Source organism: Suillus subalutaceus (assembly GCF_016647625.1).
Source record: "Suillus subalutaceus strain FC151 chromosome Unknown DFJ58scaffold_1, whole genome shotgun sequence".
Taxonomy (NCBI): Eukaryota; Fungi; Basidiomycota; class Agaricomycetes; order Boletales; family Suillaceae; genus Suillus; species Suillus subalutaceus.
The window spans coordinates 641,393-658,618 of NW_024540250.1; the positions used below are offsets into that span (position 1 = coordinate 641,393).

The 17,226-nt window shown below is 48.7% G+C and overlaps 8 protein-coding genes across 8 annotated transcripts; 4 read left to right on the plus strand and 4 right to left on the minus strand.

The window, feature by feature from the left end:
• Window positions 1–108: 108 nt before the first annotated feature.
• Window positions 109–1,768, minus strand: DFJ58DRAFT_7750 (uncharacterized protein). Its single transcript, XM_041389406.1, has 6 exons — window positions 1,449–1,768; window positions 847–1,398; window positions 758–795; window positions 643–707; window positions 458–582; window positions 109–405 (listed from the first exon to the last, which is right to left on the minus strand). Exons 1-6 carry the CDS (start codon window positions 1,759–1,761, stop codon window positions 230–232), a joined length of 1,269 nt encoding a protein of 422 aa, XP_041251292.1. The 5' UTR covers window positions 1,762–1,768; the 3' UTR covers window positions 109–229.
• Window positions 1,769–1,811: 43 nt separating this feature from the next.
• DFJ58DRAFT_7804 (LETM1-like protein-domain-containing protein) lies at window positions 1,812–4,368 on the plus strand. Its single transcript, XM_041389739.1, has 7 exons — window positions 1,812–2,354; window positions 2,412–2,555; window positions 2,607–3,221; window positions 3,275–3,469; window positions 3,521–3,679; window positions 3,728–4,016; window positions 4,066–4,368. Exons 1-7 carry the CDS (start codon window positions 1,914–1,916, stop codon window positions 4,158–4,160), a joined length of 1,938 nt encoding a protein of 645 aa, XP_041251293.1. The 5' UTR covers window positions 1,812–1,913; the 3' UTR covers window positions 4,161–4,368.
• Window positions 4,369–4,575: 207 nt separating this feature from the next.
• Window positions 4,576–5,324, minus strand: DFJ58DRAFT_649061 (Shr3 amino acid permease chaperone; the record flags this gene model as incomplete). Its single annotated transcript, XM_041381506.1, has 4 exons — window positions 4,576–4,838; window positions 4,888–4,935; window positions 4,989–5,213; window positions 5,276–5,324. The coding sequence occupies 4 exons, from the start codon at window positions 5,322–5,324 to the stop codon at window positions 4,576–4,578; spliced, it is 585 nt and encodes a 194-aa protein (XP_041251294.1).
• A 1,787-nt stretch (window positions 5,325–7,111) lies between these two features.
• Window positions 7,112–8,907, plus strand: DFJ58DRAFT_7849 (uncharacterized protein). Its single transcript, XM_041390004.1, has 3 exons — window positions 7,112–7,325; window positions 7,377–7,965; window positions 8,016–8,907. The coding sequence occupies exons 1-3, from the start codon at window positions 7,266–7,268 to the stop codon at window positions 8,603–8,605; spliced, it is 1,239 nt and encodes a 412-aa protein (XP_041251295.1). The 5' UTR covers window positions 7,112–7,265; the 3' UTR covers window positions 8,606–8,907.
• A 1,703-nt stretch (window positions 8,908–10,610) lies between these two features.
• Window positions 10,611–11,977, plus strand: DFJ58DRAFT_7863 (uncharacterized protein). The gene is made up of 2 exons (XM_041390076.1): window positions 10,611–10,753; window positions 10,811–11,977. The coding sequence occupies exon 2, from the start codon at window positions 10,936–10,938 to the stop codon at window positions 11,746–11,748; it is 813 nt and encodes a 270-aa protein (XP_041251296.1). The 5' UTR covers window positions 10,611–10,753; window positions 10,811–10,935; the 3' UTR covers window positions 11,749–11,977.
• Window positions 11,978–12,080: 103 nt separating this feature from the next.
• On the plus strand, window positions 12,081–12,977 carry DFJ58DRAFT_752840 (uncharacterized protein). The gene is made up of 3 exons (XM_041387877.1): window positions 12,081–12,556; window positions 12,612–12,674; window positions 12,727–12,977. The coding sequence occupies exons 1-3, from the start codon at window positions 12,146–12,148 to the stop codon at window positions 12,880–12,882; spliced, it is 630 nt and encodes a 209-aa protein (XP_041251297.1). The 5' UTR covers window positions 12,081–12,145; the 3' UTR covers window positions 12,883–12,977.
• Window positions 12,978–13,366: 389 nt separating this feature from the next.
• Window positions 13,367–13,774, minus strand: DFJ58DRAFT_752842 (uncharacterized protein; the record flags this gene model as incomplete). The annotated part of the gene is made up of 2 exons (XM_041387878.1): window positions 13,756–13,774; window positions 13,367–13,704 (listed from the first exon to the last, which is right to left on the minus strand). A coding segment is annotated over exon 2 (272 nt), but the record flags the coding sequence as incomplete, so codon positions are not given.
• Window positions 13,775–14,640: 866 nt separating this feature from the next.
• Window positions 14,641–17,223, minus strand: DFJ58DRAFT_752849 (uncharacterized protein). The gene is made up of 7 exons (XM_041387879.1): window positions 16,931–17,223; window positions 16,475–16,845; window positions 16,207–16,423; window positions 15,724–16,156; window positions 15,417–15,692; window positions 15,034–15,368; window positions 14,641–14,985 (listed from the first exon to the last, which is right to left on the minus strand). The coding sequence occupies exons 1-7, from the start codon at window positions 17,184–17,186 to the stop codon at window positions 14,750–14,752; spliced, it is 2,124 nt and encodes a 707-aa protein (XP_041251299.1). The 5' UTR covers window positions 17,187–17,223; the 3' UTR covers window positions 14,641–14,749.
• Between the last annotated feature and the right edge of the window lie 3 nt (window positions 17,224–17,226).

A 17,226-nucleotide genomic window follows, 5' to 3' on the forward strand; every position in this document is an offset into this window, starting at 1 on the left:
GCCCGATAATCAGATGTTGGAGGTAGTACAAAGATCCAAGGATCGATTTGAAAGAGCTAATTGTAATAGGCCTAGCCATAACCTGAAAGTAATTTGGAATACATCGTCCTCGTGGCCTGTCAAAGTAAAAGGCGTTCTCCACTCTATCCATAATCAGCGATGGGTAATTAACGAAGATTAAATAAGTGGAATTATGCAGTGGTTTAACGACACTAAAAATATCATATCATTAATTCTCCACTCGTAGGCCAGGATCGAACCCCTTTGGAAAGACCTGTCGGACATTGATATTAATCCGAGTTGTCCGCATGTATAAATCATATGATGTCCAACTAGAGAATCCTTCGCCATCCGCTTTTAGGGAGAAGTGATCAGGCAGAGTGTCCTCCAAGATACGGGGAACGCCTGGCAGATTTGGATCAGATCTTATGTCAATTGACGATGGGCTCGGACAAACCGTGATAGGCCCGTCTACAAGCAGGTCCTGACATTATCACAACATCACCCGAGCGAAGAAGAATCGCCGTTGGCTCCACGTCTCTAGTGAGACCACCGATGAGGAAGATAGCGGCGTTGCCCAGCCTGTCGCGAAATCGCTATATCAATATTATTTATCAAAGAAGATAAGCCTTGATAACTGACGATATCGAAACTAGAGGTGACGTAGCACAGACTTCCGAGCGATCTACGTGTGCCATGAGAGTGTCCTGCAGGAATTATTAAGACACTCCTTGATTATTTCGGGCGTATACCATACCTTGATTTGATAGTAATTAACGATGCCAGCATCAGGTTCTACACGTGCCGCAGTTAGTCGGGCGAAGTTGAGAACTCGAGAATTCATACCATATGTCTCATGCCAACTTCTCCAATTTTCATCACCCCATCCTTCCTCATCCGATTGACCAAATACTTCTTTCCAGTTAACACTGGAGACAGCCCGCTTGCATATGGCTCCGATTTCATTGTCGACACGACCTTTCCCCTTGGTGAAGTCATACTGCTTACTACCCCAATGATATGACCATCCGATATTTGCCCAGCGCAACTTTGAAATAAGTGCAGTGGGGGAGGCTGGCGAAACAGTCGGAGACGGCGCGGGCGGAGGCTTCGGTGAACGCAACATCGACTGAAAATTGGCGGGATCAGCCGGTGTATTAGAGACCAATTGCCTTGGTCCAGAGTTTCCGTATTCTGTGTCTGACGACTCTGGACATGCTCGTATTCTGACCAAAGGTGCATCTGAATTAAGATGTGCGTTCCATAATCCTTCGTCGGGCAGGATGTAATGAGCGTCAAGGTTTGTTTCATTGGGATGCCGTGCATGGTCACGAAGAGCCCATCGCACTAGTCGTCGCTGATCCTGCGGGGAAACAAAGGATGGAAGTATAACAAGACCTGGTTAAAGGGTTATTGATTTCACCTGCATGGTATCTCCTCTTGCGTACCTGGTACGCGGGGGACAGAAAATGCTTTACCGACGCCAGAAGACGTCGATTCATTCGTATCAAGAAGTTTGATCTCAACCCCGTTGCAATAAAAACTTTGACCACTGGCCAGTGTCTCAGCATCACAGGTGGCTGTTGTTAAATCTAGGACGTGGCTAAGATCGGGAGGAGGGAAGCGTGCTTTATATCTTTTCTCCGCTGCTCGGAATGGGGTCCATTCTGCATCTAAGTCTTTAGTTCTATTCTTTGTCGTCTTCAAGTACTGTCGCCTGGCCTTCTTATAAGCTGCACTGGAGGGGTCATAGTTGTCCATGATCAAGATTTAGATCCTACTACAAACACGAACAAAGAATGCGTTCTGAAGCCTTTTTCAATCTGCCGAACGACATACGTCGGTGTTATTCCGCGAATTTTATGGTCGACCAGTAATCCAGCTAGAACTCTTTAACTTTGCTCTTAACGTCCATGTCGGTATGGCTACCGCGCTCCCAGCAAGCTGCTTTTGTGCGGTGTTATAGCCGTCAACTCGTCGGAGCACGAACCACTCGTTACATTTCTCTGGGCCCACGCGCACACCTTGTGTCGTCGCACTCTGCTACTTATGCTCTTGTCTCGCACCGCGCCCAGAGCACATCAACTTCTTCGTCTGCTCCCACAGGCCGTGATGCTACGAGTAAAATTATCACTAATGATTCCTCCACTCTTGAACCAAAGGCCGCACCTCCTGCACCTAAGGATCCTGCCTCTGACGCACCGTTCATAACACGGGCTTGGAAAAAAGTGAAACACGAAGCAGCGCACTATTGGCATGGCTCGAAGCTGCTGGTTTCAGAAGTCAGGATCTCCGCCAGACTGCAGTGGAAGATTCTTCATGGAGAGAGCTTGACCCGAAGAGAACGGCGACAGGCGAGCATATTATCTCTGACACTGCTGACGGCCAAGTTAATGGTGATTGATATCTAGCTAAAGCGTACGACCCAGGACTTGCTTCGACTCGTACCCTTTGCTGTTTTCATCATTGTGCCGTTCATGGAGCTCCTACTTCCTGTCGCTTTGAAACTATTCCCCAATATGCTTCCCTCGACTTTCGAAGACAAATTTGCTGCTGTAAGGGATTGTAGCATATTTTCTCCTTTCGCTTGGCTAATCTTCTAGTAGGAAGAGAAACAGCGAAAGCTCCTTCGAGTGAGACTCGAAATGGCAAAGTTCCTTCAGGAAACATTGCGAGAGTCAGGCTTGAAGGCAAATGCCCACATAGTAGGCTCGGACGCCTTTGAAGAGTTTTTCAGGAGGGTCCGTTCCACCGGAGAGTCACCCTCTGCAACGGATATTATCAATGTTGCTAAACTCTTTGACGATGACCTTACTCTTGATAACTTGTCTCGGCCACAACTCGTTTCAATGTGTCGGTACATGGGCGTCAATGCATTCGGCACGGACAATTTCCTTCGGGGTGCTATTCGTTCCCGTCTCATGAACCTTCGTCGAGATGATCAAGTCATTTACTCTGAAGGTGTCGATGAGTTGTCGACCTCGGAGTTGCAGGCTGCATGCCAATCGCGTGGTATCCGCACCACTGGCGTTTCTCCTGCACGACTTCGGGACGAATTGACTACATGGATTCAGCTGCATCTTCATAATCGTGTTTCTGGTGTACTGTTGATTCTCGGACGAGCCTTTCATTTCGACCGCAAGCCTGGTGAAGATGAAGATGGCAAAACAACTGTAATTAAGAGCCTTGAAAGTGTCCTTAGCGGATTGCCAGATAACTTGGTTCGCATTCTCTTTTCACTCTCTTCTCCATTATTGACGCCGACCGCTCTCAGCTAAATGAGGCTGAACTAGAGGTTGACTCGGACAGCGCTAGCTACAAACAGAAGCTCGAAGTTCTACAACAACAAGAGGAGCTCATTGAAGATGAAGAGGAGCAAGAGCAAAAGGAAGAAGATGCGCGCCGTGCCAAGCGTGAGGCTGACGAGTCAGAAGCACGCACCGCACAGTCTCTTCTGCCTGACACTGAGGTGACTTTGGCCTGCTAACCTAGTTTCTATGTTTTAACATGCTTGGTGCAGCTTCATCCGGAACGGTTTGAAGAGGAGAATGCTCGCATGACCACCGAACAACTGAAGGAGCTTGGCGAAGCGTTGTCGATTTTGTCCGCACAATCTAGCGTTCTAAAAGAACGTGATGAGCTTCGCGCCCTTATGGAAGAGAACCTTCAGGCGGAAGAGGTAACACTTTGGATTTTGTTGAATTTCCATGCTAATTATTCCACTTAGGACCCCAAGTCACCTTCAGGGGCACTGACAAAACGGATCCGGACAATGCTCACAAAAGTCGACACTCAGTTGCAAGAATACGATTCACGTGTTGGTAATTCCTTGCAGATGTTCTCTGCGGACGCACAAGGACGCATACCTGTGAAGGACCTAGAGAAGGCACTCGCTGTGATTAAGCACAAGCCCGACGACGTGGTTGGACAAGCAGTGATCCAGAAGCTGGATGTCGATAAAGATGGATTTGTGGAGCTGGAGCACGTGCTTGGCCTTGTAAGGGAAGAGGGTCTTGGTGAGCAACTTGGTCATCTAATAGGGACGTGATCTGATCGTGAGGCTAGGTATCGAGATCGACGATGAGGCCCAAACGTTAATAGGTCAGGGCAAAGAAATCAAGGACTCGAGACCGAGGAAGGAGGACATTGTTCAGGAATAAGGCCTATTCAGACATTTTACACATAGACTAGAGCACAACTCTATTATCCCTACGTACCATAAGAACTCCGTATTGAGGCTTCGGCCGGCAAAGGTGACTGGATCGTGTAGATTGCCCTGGAATCTCCAAATTGTCATCATCGTTCAAGTTTTTGGGGTCATCGTGTATATATGATACAATAACTAATGACTTGTAAATAGTACTCGTGTAAAGCGCAATGTAAGCATTGTTGCCGCACGAAGAGGTGACGATCCGGGAACCAGGATATGCGATTTGTGATGATCGTGAAGGGTATTAAGATGGTGCCATGACTATCCAAACATTGGATTGAAACTCAAGCACGCACGAGCGCTAGAGGTATGGATGACTGGGAAGCAGCCCTGCATGGAAATAATGGGCGAAAAGATGGCTTTCATCATGCGGTTGCCGCGAGGGGAGTTGTTGACTTTTTCTCCTCTCCAACGTCACCGTCAACTTTTTCAGAAAGGTAGCCTTCCTCATCGTCACCATCGGCCAGTTCAGCCCACCACCGACCAGCCTGAAGTATCAGGACACCTGTCAGCGCTACACTGCAAACGAGGTGGTTTGACGCCAGGTCGAGAGTAGGTGTTCTTAGTAAACGTGGAAAAGCGTCCTTCATATGATGAGGTGGAATTGTCGTGAATTTATCCATGAGATCTGGGATGAATGTTAGTATTACGACCCATGATTTTATAATCTGACTGACTGGGAATGACGGAGTACGCGTACATGATGGCAGCGACGCCGTAGAGGACTAGAGAGGTACACAATGAACGTTTTGATGGAGAACTTGAGAAGAATACATACATATGCTCCCTCCGTCAAACATCAAGTTGCCCGCTTCCAAATCATTGAAACTCCAAAAGATGGTCGTTCCGCCAAGTATAATGATGCCAAAGAGTACATAGAGAATTTGTACGGGACCTTTGGTCAGTATCGAGTAGTAAAGAGCTGCGGTCCACAAATGCTCGTCAGTTACCGGTGACTTCCACAGAGTCAGAGAGTCTGCGATCCAATGAGTGAAGAGTGAACCTGAAAGCGGGTGTTGGCATGACACGTCGACGCCATGGAAGTCGTGCAAAAAATAGACTGACCGAGTAAGAAAGAGGTTATGCAAACGACAACACCAGCTCGTACACCCATCACTGCGCGCTTGTTCAGTGATGCTTGAAAGCAACGTTTGGTTGTATTGGACCTTGTCAAAGGACCGTAGACGGTCAGGCTATGATCTGGACGGAAGGGCACCATATTTGGTAATTATGTGGAGAGCTGCGTCGGAAGCAATTTAGCGTCATTGATCCGCGTTTGACTCGACTTGGTTTTCTCCGGAACACTAGTACTAGTATTGACTTCGCTGGCTGCTCACCGGGTGGGGGCGATTCTCTCCCTATCCAGACGCATCTGGAATCTGTTATAAAAACATGTAGCCCTCTGCGCCGAGTTGAATGTGAGTAGTCTCACCGCGAGTGTGACAGTCCGCCCGCACCTCTGCAAATGGTCTCCGCATTTCCTAAACTCATCATGTTTAGTTGCAACCCTTAGGCGGTCTCGTTTACAGATGCGACGAGCGACAAGACCTGACGCTATGGTCTTGTTGACATTGCTGCAAGTCTTAACGTTCGATCTTTCAGTAAGTTTGATATATATATATTCCATTGATACCGTGACCACTCGGATCCTGCATGATATCGTCTCTGGTCGAGTAAGCGACTACCAGTACAACCTCTCCCGCCATTAACTGCTTCTCTCTTGATAAGAAGTACTTGGTGCTGATACATACCGGTATGATTCTTATTATTCGAAGACTCCACCTGAAATGATGTCATTGAGCCTCCTTAGTGGCCGGTGAATTGGTATTCCCTATCATAGTTGTTTGGTCATTCCGCTGATACTTATTGTGTACTCCAATGAATGACGCAGACATCTATTTCAGCCGCGCGGAAGTGCAGGCTGTGAGTTTATCCAACAAAATTATTTTCGGAGTAGATGATTGGATCGGCTGTGGAAGATAGTGGAGCGCCGTTTATCGGGCCATGGCCCCAAGACGCTCTCAAAATTACCATCCCTCGGACCTTCTTCACCTTGGACTGTTCCGGACATGTTGAAAGCACCCGTCCTACCATCAAGCAAGCTTCTGCCACTATCACCGATATTTGCATGTGTTCATCCTGGATGTAATCCTTCGCAAACTCTGACGTGGTCAATTCACGCTCTAGCCCCCGCTGCCCCACAAACTCCATAATCATGAGGTCATTCGGGACCTTACAAATGGTTCCAAATTCTGCGAAATAAATGTGCGAGCCGTCGCAGTCAGCCTATACAGGTGCATTTATCTACCAACGGTAAGCAAGTCCAGTGAAACAGATGAGGCCAGAACAATATTAAGATCAGTTGATGTATCATAGGAACTCCTTTCTTCAGAGTGAACACCAACCCTATTGACAATGGCCCCTGTCAGCTTACGAAGTTTATGATATGGGATTTGTTCCATGTTGGTCTCGATAAACTGAAGCAGTATATCAGCGAAGGAAAACACGCATATATACACTTTCAATGGGTATGTTTCGACTTCTCAACCCGTCATTAACGATGTCCGGACTCCTTCCCCGACCACGCTCAAAGCACTACAAGTTCTAAGCGAGTCTACAAGCAAGGCCACCTCAGGCTCAATTTTACAGCGGACCTGGTGGCTAACTTAAACGAGCAGGACTACACAATATGTGGACCTGTGACTCCAAGAGCAGCTGACGAGCTGATGGCTGCTTGGAATCTTCGAGAGCTCGATTGGTTGCTCGTGATGCAAGGGAGATTGATAGTTTATTACAGTTCTGTCTGCTCATTGTGTAGCTACTTGCGAATATTGTCGTTTGTGGTATGAGTAACCGGTATACCGGTCCGTACGGCCGTATCACTCCCGAACTCATTGCAGTCAAACCCGTACAATTACAACTCGAAAGTGCCGAGCTGTGTCAAATTGCTACATTTTCCACTTCCATTCGACTCGATTCGCCTCGTGGCAACACTAAAGCTCACTATCGATATCACGGTGAATCGCAACTGCAACTTGGAAACGTAGCAAGCTACATGCCGAAATGTCTTGACCTCTCTAGACTACCCAAAGCTCCAGGTCTTCGTTCAATCAACGTGCGTCCTCTCTCTTTTCATGTCACATTCTCTCATTATTCTTCTTTAAAGCGTCGCAATGTAACGCCTGGCTCCCCTCTTCCATTACTTTTCCCTGGTTCTGCATCGTACAGCCCCGCCCACGCTGTTGACCCAACGCACCCCGCCACTCGGTGGAAAGCCCTCGCGTTTCCACATTTCTCCTGCCCTGCATTCATGCTACGCGCTGTACCCAAGGGTGCGCTCTTGCGCCCTGATTTTGAAAGGCGCTTGTCTCGGGTGGACTGCTCTGCCATGGTGCTGCGGGGGGAACGGAAGGACGGTTCCAAGAGACTAGATATGAGCATATTCTTTATGATTTCGAAAAAGAATACGAATAAAAGGGCGGTGGTGCGCAACAGGATCGCGATGCGCATCAGGTCTGCTTTTGAGCTCATTGTTACCCGAGGCGCTGATGCTGAGCCGAAAGACAACGTCAAAGGCAGACCATTGGGCAAGGAGTGTGGGCCTGAAGAATCCTCGAGCGTTGTTAAAAAGCCCAAGAAAAAAATTGATCGTTCGGGTCGCGAGCTAAAACTTGCAAGTTTGGCATCGTCAATCACCCCGTCTAACCTGGGGCTGGTATCGAATCCTGCGCCTACCAAGCATCTGATTCTTCAAGGTACGTCTTGAGAATAATGTTCCTTTGCCTCCTCTCTTACATGGGCAAAGACTGGACATATGTTATGTCGCCTTCTCTCCTGAGTTACCGCATGCCCCTCCCTGATCTCATACAACACCTCCGTGCAGGCCTCGAGAGCATTCGAACGCAGTCGATGAAGCTCAATGTGCAGTGGGCATCGGACAAGAAACCAACGATCAACCCGCCGTTTGCCCACATCACAAGCAAAGAACCTGAGGTGGACTGGCGGCACATTGCAACTGACGAAGACGATCTTCCTGTGCTATTTGACCTCTATAAGCCGGAGCATGACCTCGTCAAGGCGGGAAAATACATCGATCCTCAGAAACGGCCTGTCAAGCTGTTTTTCCCAACATCTCCGTCGTCTGGAGAGTCACCTTCTGCTTTGGTCGGAGATGATCAGCTTGTCACTCCTCCCAAATCCGCTGGTACGCCTATTCGGCTGGCCTTAGCAGCAAATGGGCCAAGTCATCGGTCCTCCGGTTCCATTTCTGATTCCTCGAATACCACCCTACCTATTCCTTCTACATTTAGAATGGGTGCAATGGAACGTCTAGCGGCTATGAAGAACCGGCCTCTGGTTGTACCGGGTCGTAAAGTAGAACGAGGACTTTCTTAGAATGGAGTAACGCAGGAATTGCGGATATCGACAAGATGGATTACCCAGATTGATACTGCCGCATGTACACCATATGAAACGCAGTCAACTTACTGCGAATAACACAACAGTGCCGAACAGGCTTGGATGACCCTTTCCTTGCCGCAACCGCCTCAGGGTGTTACTTGACATACCCACATCACCTTTCACACCTCACAAACCGTACCATGATACCCTCTTCGCAAATTTTACGCCGTCAGCAACATATTAAACGCCTCCAGGAACGCCACGTCAAAGTCGAACACTGGAACGCCCTGCAATCCACACGACCACTCGTTCTGACTCCGAGCCCGCAGAATTCATTTACCTGACCTCCTCACCAATTTCCACTATCTCCTTTGAGTCAATCCTTACTATGTAGTGGTCTTTCGTGTTTCTGAACGATGGCTGTTTGACGAAGGACGTCTTGTAGAGCCCGAAATCACCAAATTTGTGGGTTACCTCACTGCGGCTTGCTACCCAGATGCGGATGCTTTCCATCTCCGAGTTTGTTCAGACTTCATAGACTGGTCGTGGAAAATAGACGCCTGGCTAGATGAGTTTGATGTTGACAGTGCATTGGGTATGCGTGAATGCTGTATTTCTGCATTCCGAGACCCTATCAACTTCCAAATGGACAAAACTGCTGGAAAGATGTGTAAATCGTGCGTCGTTTTGTTTTCATCACATTCATTCTCATCGTATTCATTGGCTTTTAGGTTCTTCAGTCGCCTCAAGGAGACGAGCGGCCCCAGTGTGCTAAGCGATTTATCCACAATGGACTTGTTCTTCGTTGCTGGGGCTAAGGAAGTGGACAGGGTAAATTCGAATACCAAACATCACTGCAGTGCGAGTGTTGGCACAGGAATGGCAACCAAAGTTTATCTGTCCTACCAAGGAGAATTCAGACATTTCTATTAGAATTATGACGAGGGCGTGACCCAGTTGGCGACAGCTTCTGCGACAGTACTATCAGTGTGCGTGTGGCACTCACCTCGGGCCTTGATTCCTCTGCAACCTATTCAACGATGCCTCACTTGCCGCTACAGACCGATTTAGCGCTAGATCCATCGGATCGATAGGACCAACGGATAAACTCTTCGCAACTATAGGGAAGGAACCTTTCTACTCGCATTGTAACACGAAAAATGCGCCACGTCATGTCAGGGAAAGGAGGATTGCTCTTTCGAGTGTGTCAGATTGAATCGTGTCATCTAGTAGTCGCTGCCAGTGTGAAACTTCATTTATACTGTTGAAATCGCACATGAAAAGCATCGACGTAACACAATATTAATGTTACTAAACTATCCCGAAAGTGATATTGAATAATCTGATAATATATTGGAATCAGCGTCTGAACTTGAAGCATCCCCGTCAAAGTTGAATATTCATTTACTGTACTTAGTAGTGGCTTAGTAGTTTGAACAGGGGTAGTGCTTGTTTAGTACAAGTAGCCCCTATCGTATTTTCTTGCCCTTGATAACGTAAGCGACGATAATGCTGGCAGTCACTGGCCCCAGCGCCGCGGGTCAGTTCAAGTTTCGCTAACTTGGTCTTGTTGTTCTTCGTCGTCCTCCGAGTCTTCTAATGTTTCACTGCGAATGCTATCCTTGAGACTCGTACTAGGGAATTCGACAACACCCTCAATGCCTTTGACGTTCCTCGAGGCGGAGCTCTCTTCAGAAGGGTCTATGGGCCCCTACTTCCCCCATTCATGAGGCCTTCAGGTCTGGACACCGAGCCACTCATTCCCACATTGAGATGGTAACCATAAATTACCTTACAAGGCAAAAAAATGAAAAGTGTTGAGACGCAATCGAACCCTCTTCCAACTCTTTTACCTTCCCCGCTAACCGAGTGGCTCGTCCCTTATGCTCAGACCATCGCACACGATTGCTTCGCACTTTTTGCCTTTAAAGGCAAAAATCAGCGCCGCAGAAAAGCAATCATACTCGATGTCCATAGCACGCCTGGTGCTTTAAAAGAAGCGCGCAAGATGTGTAGATTTGCCACAACGCACTCGCTATTCATTCACTTCAAGGATTTAATCCCACTTCACAGATCATCATTCACAACCCCTTCTATCATATTAAACACTATCACAAGATGCCCGCTGCAGGACGTCACATGGTACGCTTCCAGCCTATCCCACATCCGCGCCTTGTGCTTATGACACTTTATCTACAGACACCTGTTGATTGCCCTGTCTGCCAGAAGGCTATAAGTCGCAAGGCAGATCTTCCTAGACACATGCGTACGCATGATGAACATAAGGAGGCTTTGTACGTGCTCGTACCTTATCACTATCCCAGATGGTTCCTGACTTGTTTGCTGTTTTGATCAGTATGCACGCATGCCCATTCCCTAACTGTGGTTACAAGACCCTTCAGAAGTCCAATCTGCAGACGCACATGAGGACACACACTCGTGAACGCTCGAAGACGTGCCCTCACTCTGGGTGCGCGTTTGCCACCACCGATCCAGGTAGCTTGACGCGTCACCGCAAGCAACTACATGGCTACGAACCCAAAGCGCGTCGCAACCCCGGTGACAAAGCTGCCCGACGGTCCGCTGCGGCGCCTTACCCCTCTACTCAGTTTATGAAGCCGGAGATAGTGATTCCTGCATCGCTGGATCTCAATGACCTAACATTTCCCAAGCTCGCAGGCCTCGTTCCTTGCGATGCGCTTTCATCCGCTGAGTCCAGCGACTCCGGGATCCCCCAATTCTCAGGCGATTTCACTGAACTTCCCTGGGAGCGACTCTTTTCCGATCTCCCTGCCGAGAGCTTCACCTCTGTCTACGAACAGCCCTCTCAGCTCCCCATCCCCACCTCCAAATACCTCCAACCCTCCACTGTCCCCGTCGATCTCTCCACTCTCCATATGCCACAGTTCGACCTGGAGCTATTCTCTGATGTCAACTATCAGCAGCCCATTCCCGATGTCAACTTTCAGTTCCAGCCTGTCTCCGGAAACGATCTGAACAACTCCCTTCCAGCTGAGCTGGACGAGTTTCTGCAGAAATATGGCTCGGGGTACTTCGAAGGCCGCTGTGGATACCAAGACAATGCGACTTCTTCAATAGCCCAGCCCTCGTCTACGAACGAATACAACATCTGTTGAAATCTTCACTCTTATCTTTCATCTCATTCTCATATTACCTTTGTACCACCATCATCATCGGCATCACAATTTCATTCGGAACTCGGCATTATCATTATTGGACATTTATACCACACTACTTGCATCTTTTATACATCTTCATCTACACTTTTGGCATTGCGACCTTCAACATGTAAATTGCACTATTTATATTAGTAAACGAATCTCATGACTATGGATTGATCACTTCGTTCCCCCAGCGGACATACTCGACGTGCGCCAGTCAGTTTAACTCGATATTGCAGCAATGCCAATTTCCATGTATTCACGGGCGTCATATAATCAAACTCCGACACAGATCCGTGAACCCTTGTCAGTACGTGACATAGTTTAGTCACAAATTGACAATATTGCGAGCATGCAAACTCTCCGGTGCATTCATCGTGCGGTTGCAGGGCCAGGTCGACCGCGTATTGGATTCACTTCCAGGAGCATCACTGGGGCAACACCTCCTTCTACGCCATGGTTCATTGATACCGAAGGTCCAGTCCAATCAATAACTAGGCATACTCCTCCTCACCTTGCTCCAAAAACCCACGAGCTTCCCGAAAACACCTCCGCCGGGATAAGACAGCTATTTTTGCAGCTCAGTAAATCCCCTTTGCTAGAGCCGTCGACTTTGAGTGTCGAACGACCTGTCGCCGCTCTTCCTGGTCCTCCATTACCTCGAACATTACCCAAGGGCCGCCGGAAACGCGGGCGCACATACTCTGGTGAAGGTCTTGTTGAAGAGCCTGGAGGTATATGGGACTGGGTAGTCACTGCTCAAGTGTGTACCCTACTGGCGTCCTCTCTGTCTTTCTTGCTAACCACCCTTTCGCAAGGTGAAGGAAGGTACCGAAAACCGAGGATCGATAGAAGTTGTCATACGTCAAGTGCGAAAAACTGTGTGTCTACTCAGCCCTTTTTACTTCGTAGTAACTGAAAATTCTTGCCCAGCTGTTGTCTATGGACCCACCGTTGCCCCTTCCACCCAATTCTAAGCGGAGAATGCTCAATGGGTGGGCTATGATTGATGCAGGCAAATTTGCAGTCCATATATTGAGCCGTGATGCGCGGCGGAAATATTTTGAAAGATCAGCTGCTGAGTGGTAGTTTAGCGACACGCTAATCATTGTCCAATCTACCCTTCTAATGTTACAGAATTTTAATGCATGTCGCAACGACTCAGATGATTAACCGCTTTTCCACTGCATTACTAGGTCCTTTCTCTCGGTCCGGTGTTCCCTGCCCTTCCTAAGTTTTTCAGCGTATACATAGGTGAAGACTTTCAGATCAAGTATACTGGCGTCTACAGTTGATTCTCGATGGTTTGCGCACCCTTGATCGCACAAGTGACAGACCTGATGGGTCTGGGAACTTCATCTTACTACTCATCGTGTTTTGTGAAGCTGACAGCCATGACTCATGAACACTCAATGAGTAGGCGAACCTGCAAGTCAACGATACGTTGAGCTATAGTGCACATCACTTAGTTGCCGCTACTTTGGTGCATGTACCGACCGCCTCTGATCTCGCGACTTGGCTGCTTATACAACAGAAGAATATATATATAAGGGACTCGTCTGGTTAAATTTGTAGGCCTGTTCAGAACTTCGCAGAATGCGACTGTAGTGGGCTCTGCCATGATTCACATTATTAGCTAATGACATAGCAAAGCAGTTCTAAGATGAGTGAAAATGGGATGCTGTGACCCCGAGCTCTCCGCACGCAGACGTCTGATGAGTGCCTCAGCATGTTCTGCAGGGATAGCAGGATGAGCCACATGTGCTCTGGACTTTTCCTTGATTTGCAACACGGATGCAACTGCCCTGCGTATGTCTCGGTGGATGGTAGAGTACGCGGACTTTGCAGCTTGAGTACTGGCTTCACTGTCGAAGCGGCGAGGACAAGAATTGTGAAAAGATAGAACATGAACTACAATGGTGACGAGAGTTAGTACATTTATGATACTAGGATAAGACGCACAGTCAAGGATTACATGTGTTTTCAGTTCAGCCTTGATTGCGTCTGATAGCTCTTCCCATGCAAAGTCCGCAATAACTATGTTCGAGTTTAATAAGGGGCGCTGTTAGAGAGCGAGAGTTACGTACCATCAAACGCACGGTTTGCCACTTGCCATTCAATCATTGTGACCTTCTACGACGTTGAACGAGTATTCATCTCTTCGATTTTGTTATCGAGTTCTTGGATTTTGTTATTGAGTTCTTCGATTTTATTTTCTAGTGCTTGGGTTTTATTTTCTAATGCTTGTATTCGTTTCTGCATCACCTGCGCATCTTCAGTCAACTCCTAGACCGGCATCAACAAACACCGCAGCAACAACCAATCAAGACCTTACCTTGTTGCTTTTTTCATAGGAGGAAATCTCCACATAGACGGGTTTTGCCCGCGGACCCTGAGGTAGCGTTACCTCACCAATCTTGTAGGACGAAAGGTCTCTTGAGTCCAGGGACAGAATGGTCTTGAGGGTCCTGCCTGGAGGACTTACAGTGATGTTGTAGGTGGGAGCAGTTTGCAGGGACGATTGTACTTCGTCTTTTGACATGCGCTTGTTGTACCGTTTGCTTTCTAGCGTTACCGGGAGAGCCTCCGTAGTTGAAGAAGTGGTAAAATTTGTCTTTTTGAAAACAAATCGTGTTTTTGGGGCCTTATTGGTGGTGAGCATCATAGTGGCAATGGTATAGGGGGCTTGGTTTGAATCGGATGATACATCTATGCTCATGTAAGCTTCAGCCCTGTCGAACATTGAGGGGTCACTTTGAAACGTGCAGCAACACCGCGTATTGTAAGGACGGAGCGTTTGGTCCCGCGGAACCAATTCGCGCCTCTAGACTGATGACCGGGAGTCGACCATGGTATGCATGCAACAGCACAAAACTCAAGTATCAGCATCATATCATCAGAGCAAGTTCAAAATTTTTAATAAACCAAACATCGACCAACCACGCCAATCCAATAGCTAAGCAATTGGAACATCCAAATCATGCCGGGAGAAAGCAGCTTCCGAAAAGTATCTTGCCCGCACAGCCCTCCCTCCAAAGTACCTGCCATCCAACTCCCTCACGGTTTTCCACGCACCAGAGGGGCCAGCAAACAATACAAATATGCGGACAGATTCCTCTGGGTCCGCCGGCGGAGGTTGAGTCAGATGCACAATAACCCGCTCGACGGTTCCATTCTTCGAGCACTCCTCACCTGAAGGAATTCAATCGAAATCTGACAAATGAAACGTCTGAGACTGACCAATTTCATCTCTCAGATCGCCATCGTCCACATCTTCCGGTCCAACCATATTGGTTAGTACCACCACACGACTGGACTCCCCAAACCTTAAACGGTCTTCACGACCCTTCGCATCCTCATTGTCATTGATGATTCGACCCATCTTTGAACCCATAGCTGGTTTGACTTTGCCTTGGCCCTGCGTTTGATTTTGACCCTTCTTGCCTTTGCCTTGGGCAGCGACTTGCTCGACTGTGAGAGCATTTACAATACCGCTCCCATCGGCACCCAGACCTTGACCTTCCTTGTGCCCCCACTTAGCCATCAAACGAGCTGCAAAATCCTGCGGGTCAGGACTGATGAAATTGTCAGACGTATTCGATGGTAAATGTACTCGAGCATACCGTGCTTGAGTGTCTTCTTGCGGTAGTAGGCCAGGTAGACTTGATCCTAGTCCCGACTCGCCTGCAGTCGTGGCAAGCGCACTAAGGCGTGCTGCGATACTTGCAGCGGCCTTGACCTTGTCCTCAAGCGCAACTGGTATTTGAGATGATGGGGGAGGTGGCGGTGGAATATTCGTCGGCGGTGCAAAGGGGTTGTATGCTAACGGAGGGGGAGAACGCGCTGGAGGCATGGGGGTTACCAGTTGCGCCGGCTGCGTTACGGGAGCAGGTGGTAGGCTTGATGGCTCAAAAGGCGAAGCTGTAGGACGGAGCTTCGATGTACATTGCTAGCCGGCGTAAATACGCCTCTTCCCCTGTTTCGTCACGGTTCTGGGAAACAGACGGTGGAGTATTCGATGACAGTCCAGGGATACTTTCGTCGTCGTCGGCGCCGCCCGGTGACACTTGACGGAGAGGGGAAGCAGATGCAGAGAACGCAGGCGGGCGGTTACCTCCCGAGGCCATGGCAAGGCGGCGCTGATAAGCCTCCTCACCAGATAAGTTATGATCGACAGGCACAGGAGTTGGTGACGGTACTCGAGCAGCAGCACCAGCAGACATTGCAAGTCGCCGCTGAAAGGCCTCTTCCCCTGACATATTGCGATCCACATGAATTGCAGGAGTATCGGAGGCACCAAGCCCACGGGGGCGTTCGTCATCCGCACGAGACCATTTATCGAAAGACCCGTTATCAAATCTCCCTAAAACCGAAAGTTAGACCTCGCCACATATCCAGAGTTAGTTTGCACACCACTCTTTTTTGGGCGTTCGCCTTCACTGTCGCTGCCTGTGTGATCACTTCCTCTGTCGAGAGCCTCGCGAGCACGCTTTCTTTCAGCCGCACGTTCGGATGCCCGCTCGACGCGGTCACGTTGTTTCCATATTTTATATTCGTTGTAGTCATTTGGCTTGAGAGTGTCATAAGGCTCCAACGGATCCCATATCGCCACAACTGGGGCATTCTTATTCTACATATCAAGAATTAACGAAGACACTAAATTAAGTAGAGAAATACATACCTTCCTCCCCTTCCTTCCACCGCCTCCTCCACCAGCCCTGCGTTTGTGCTGAGCCTTGAAACCATTGATATCTTCATCAAGTATCATGGATGGAGGTTTGACTTTCTTGCCCCAGCCTTCCTTTTTGCGCCATGTGGAGTCCTTCTGGGCGGTGTTGTCCTTGGCTTCTTCTTGTTGATACGTAGTTACCAGTTCTGGCGGAGCGAAGACGACGGCTGTTGCGGAGAGACCCGAAGCTGGCGTGGCAGCAGAAATTGTAGCTGTTGCAGGAGTGGGTAGGGCCTTGGCACCCATGGGAAGGCGAATTACAGCGGGCTTTGGTTTTGCTGGTGCACGGCGGACGGGGGCAAACGCAAGCGCAGCGGACCACCCTGTGCGAGTTCGGAGGAGTAGCATGATGATTGCAACGGTCAATATTTTGCTTCTAGACTCGATGTGCAGAGGAGGGGGAGATACCGGCTGAAAGCTTTCCTACAGACCCAGATTCTGTTCCTCCAATACTTCCATCCTCTGCCTTGGTTCCATCATTGCCTGTATTACTTGATGCTGGTGCTGAAATAGCCTCTGGAGCTGCGGGAGTTTCGACTTTCTCTACTTTGATTGCAGGTGTTGGTGTTGCAGGTGAAGCAGATGTAGATGATGAAGAAAGGCTAAAGGTTGCGCCAGTAGAGAATTGGATGCCACCGTACAGGCCACCTGCTCTGCTTGACATGGTGGTCAGACAACAACCATGGGAACTTCACGGGAACTTG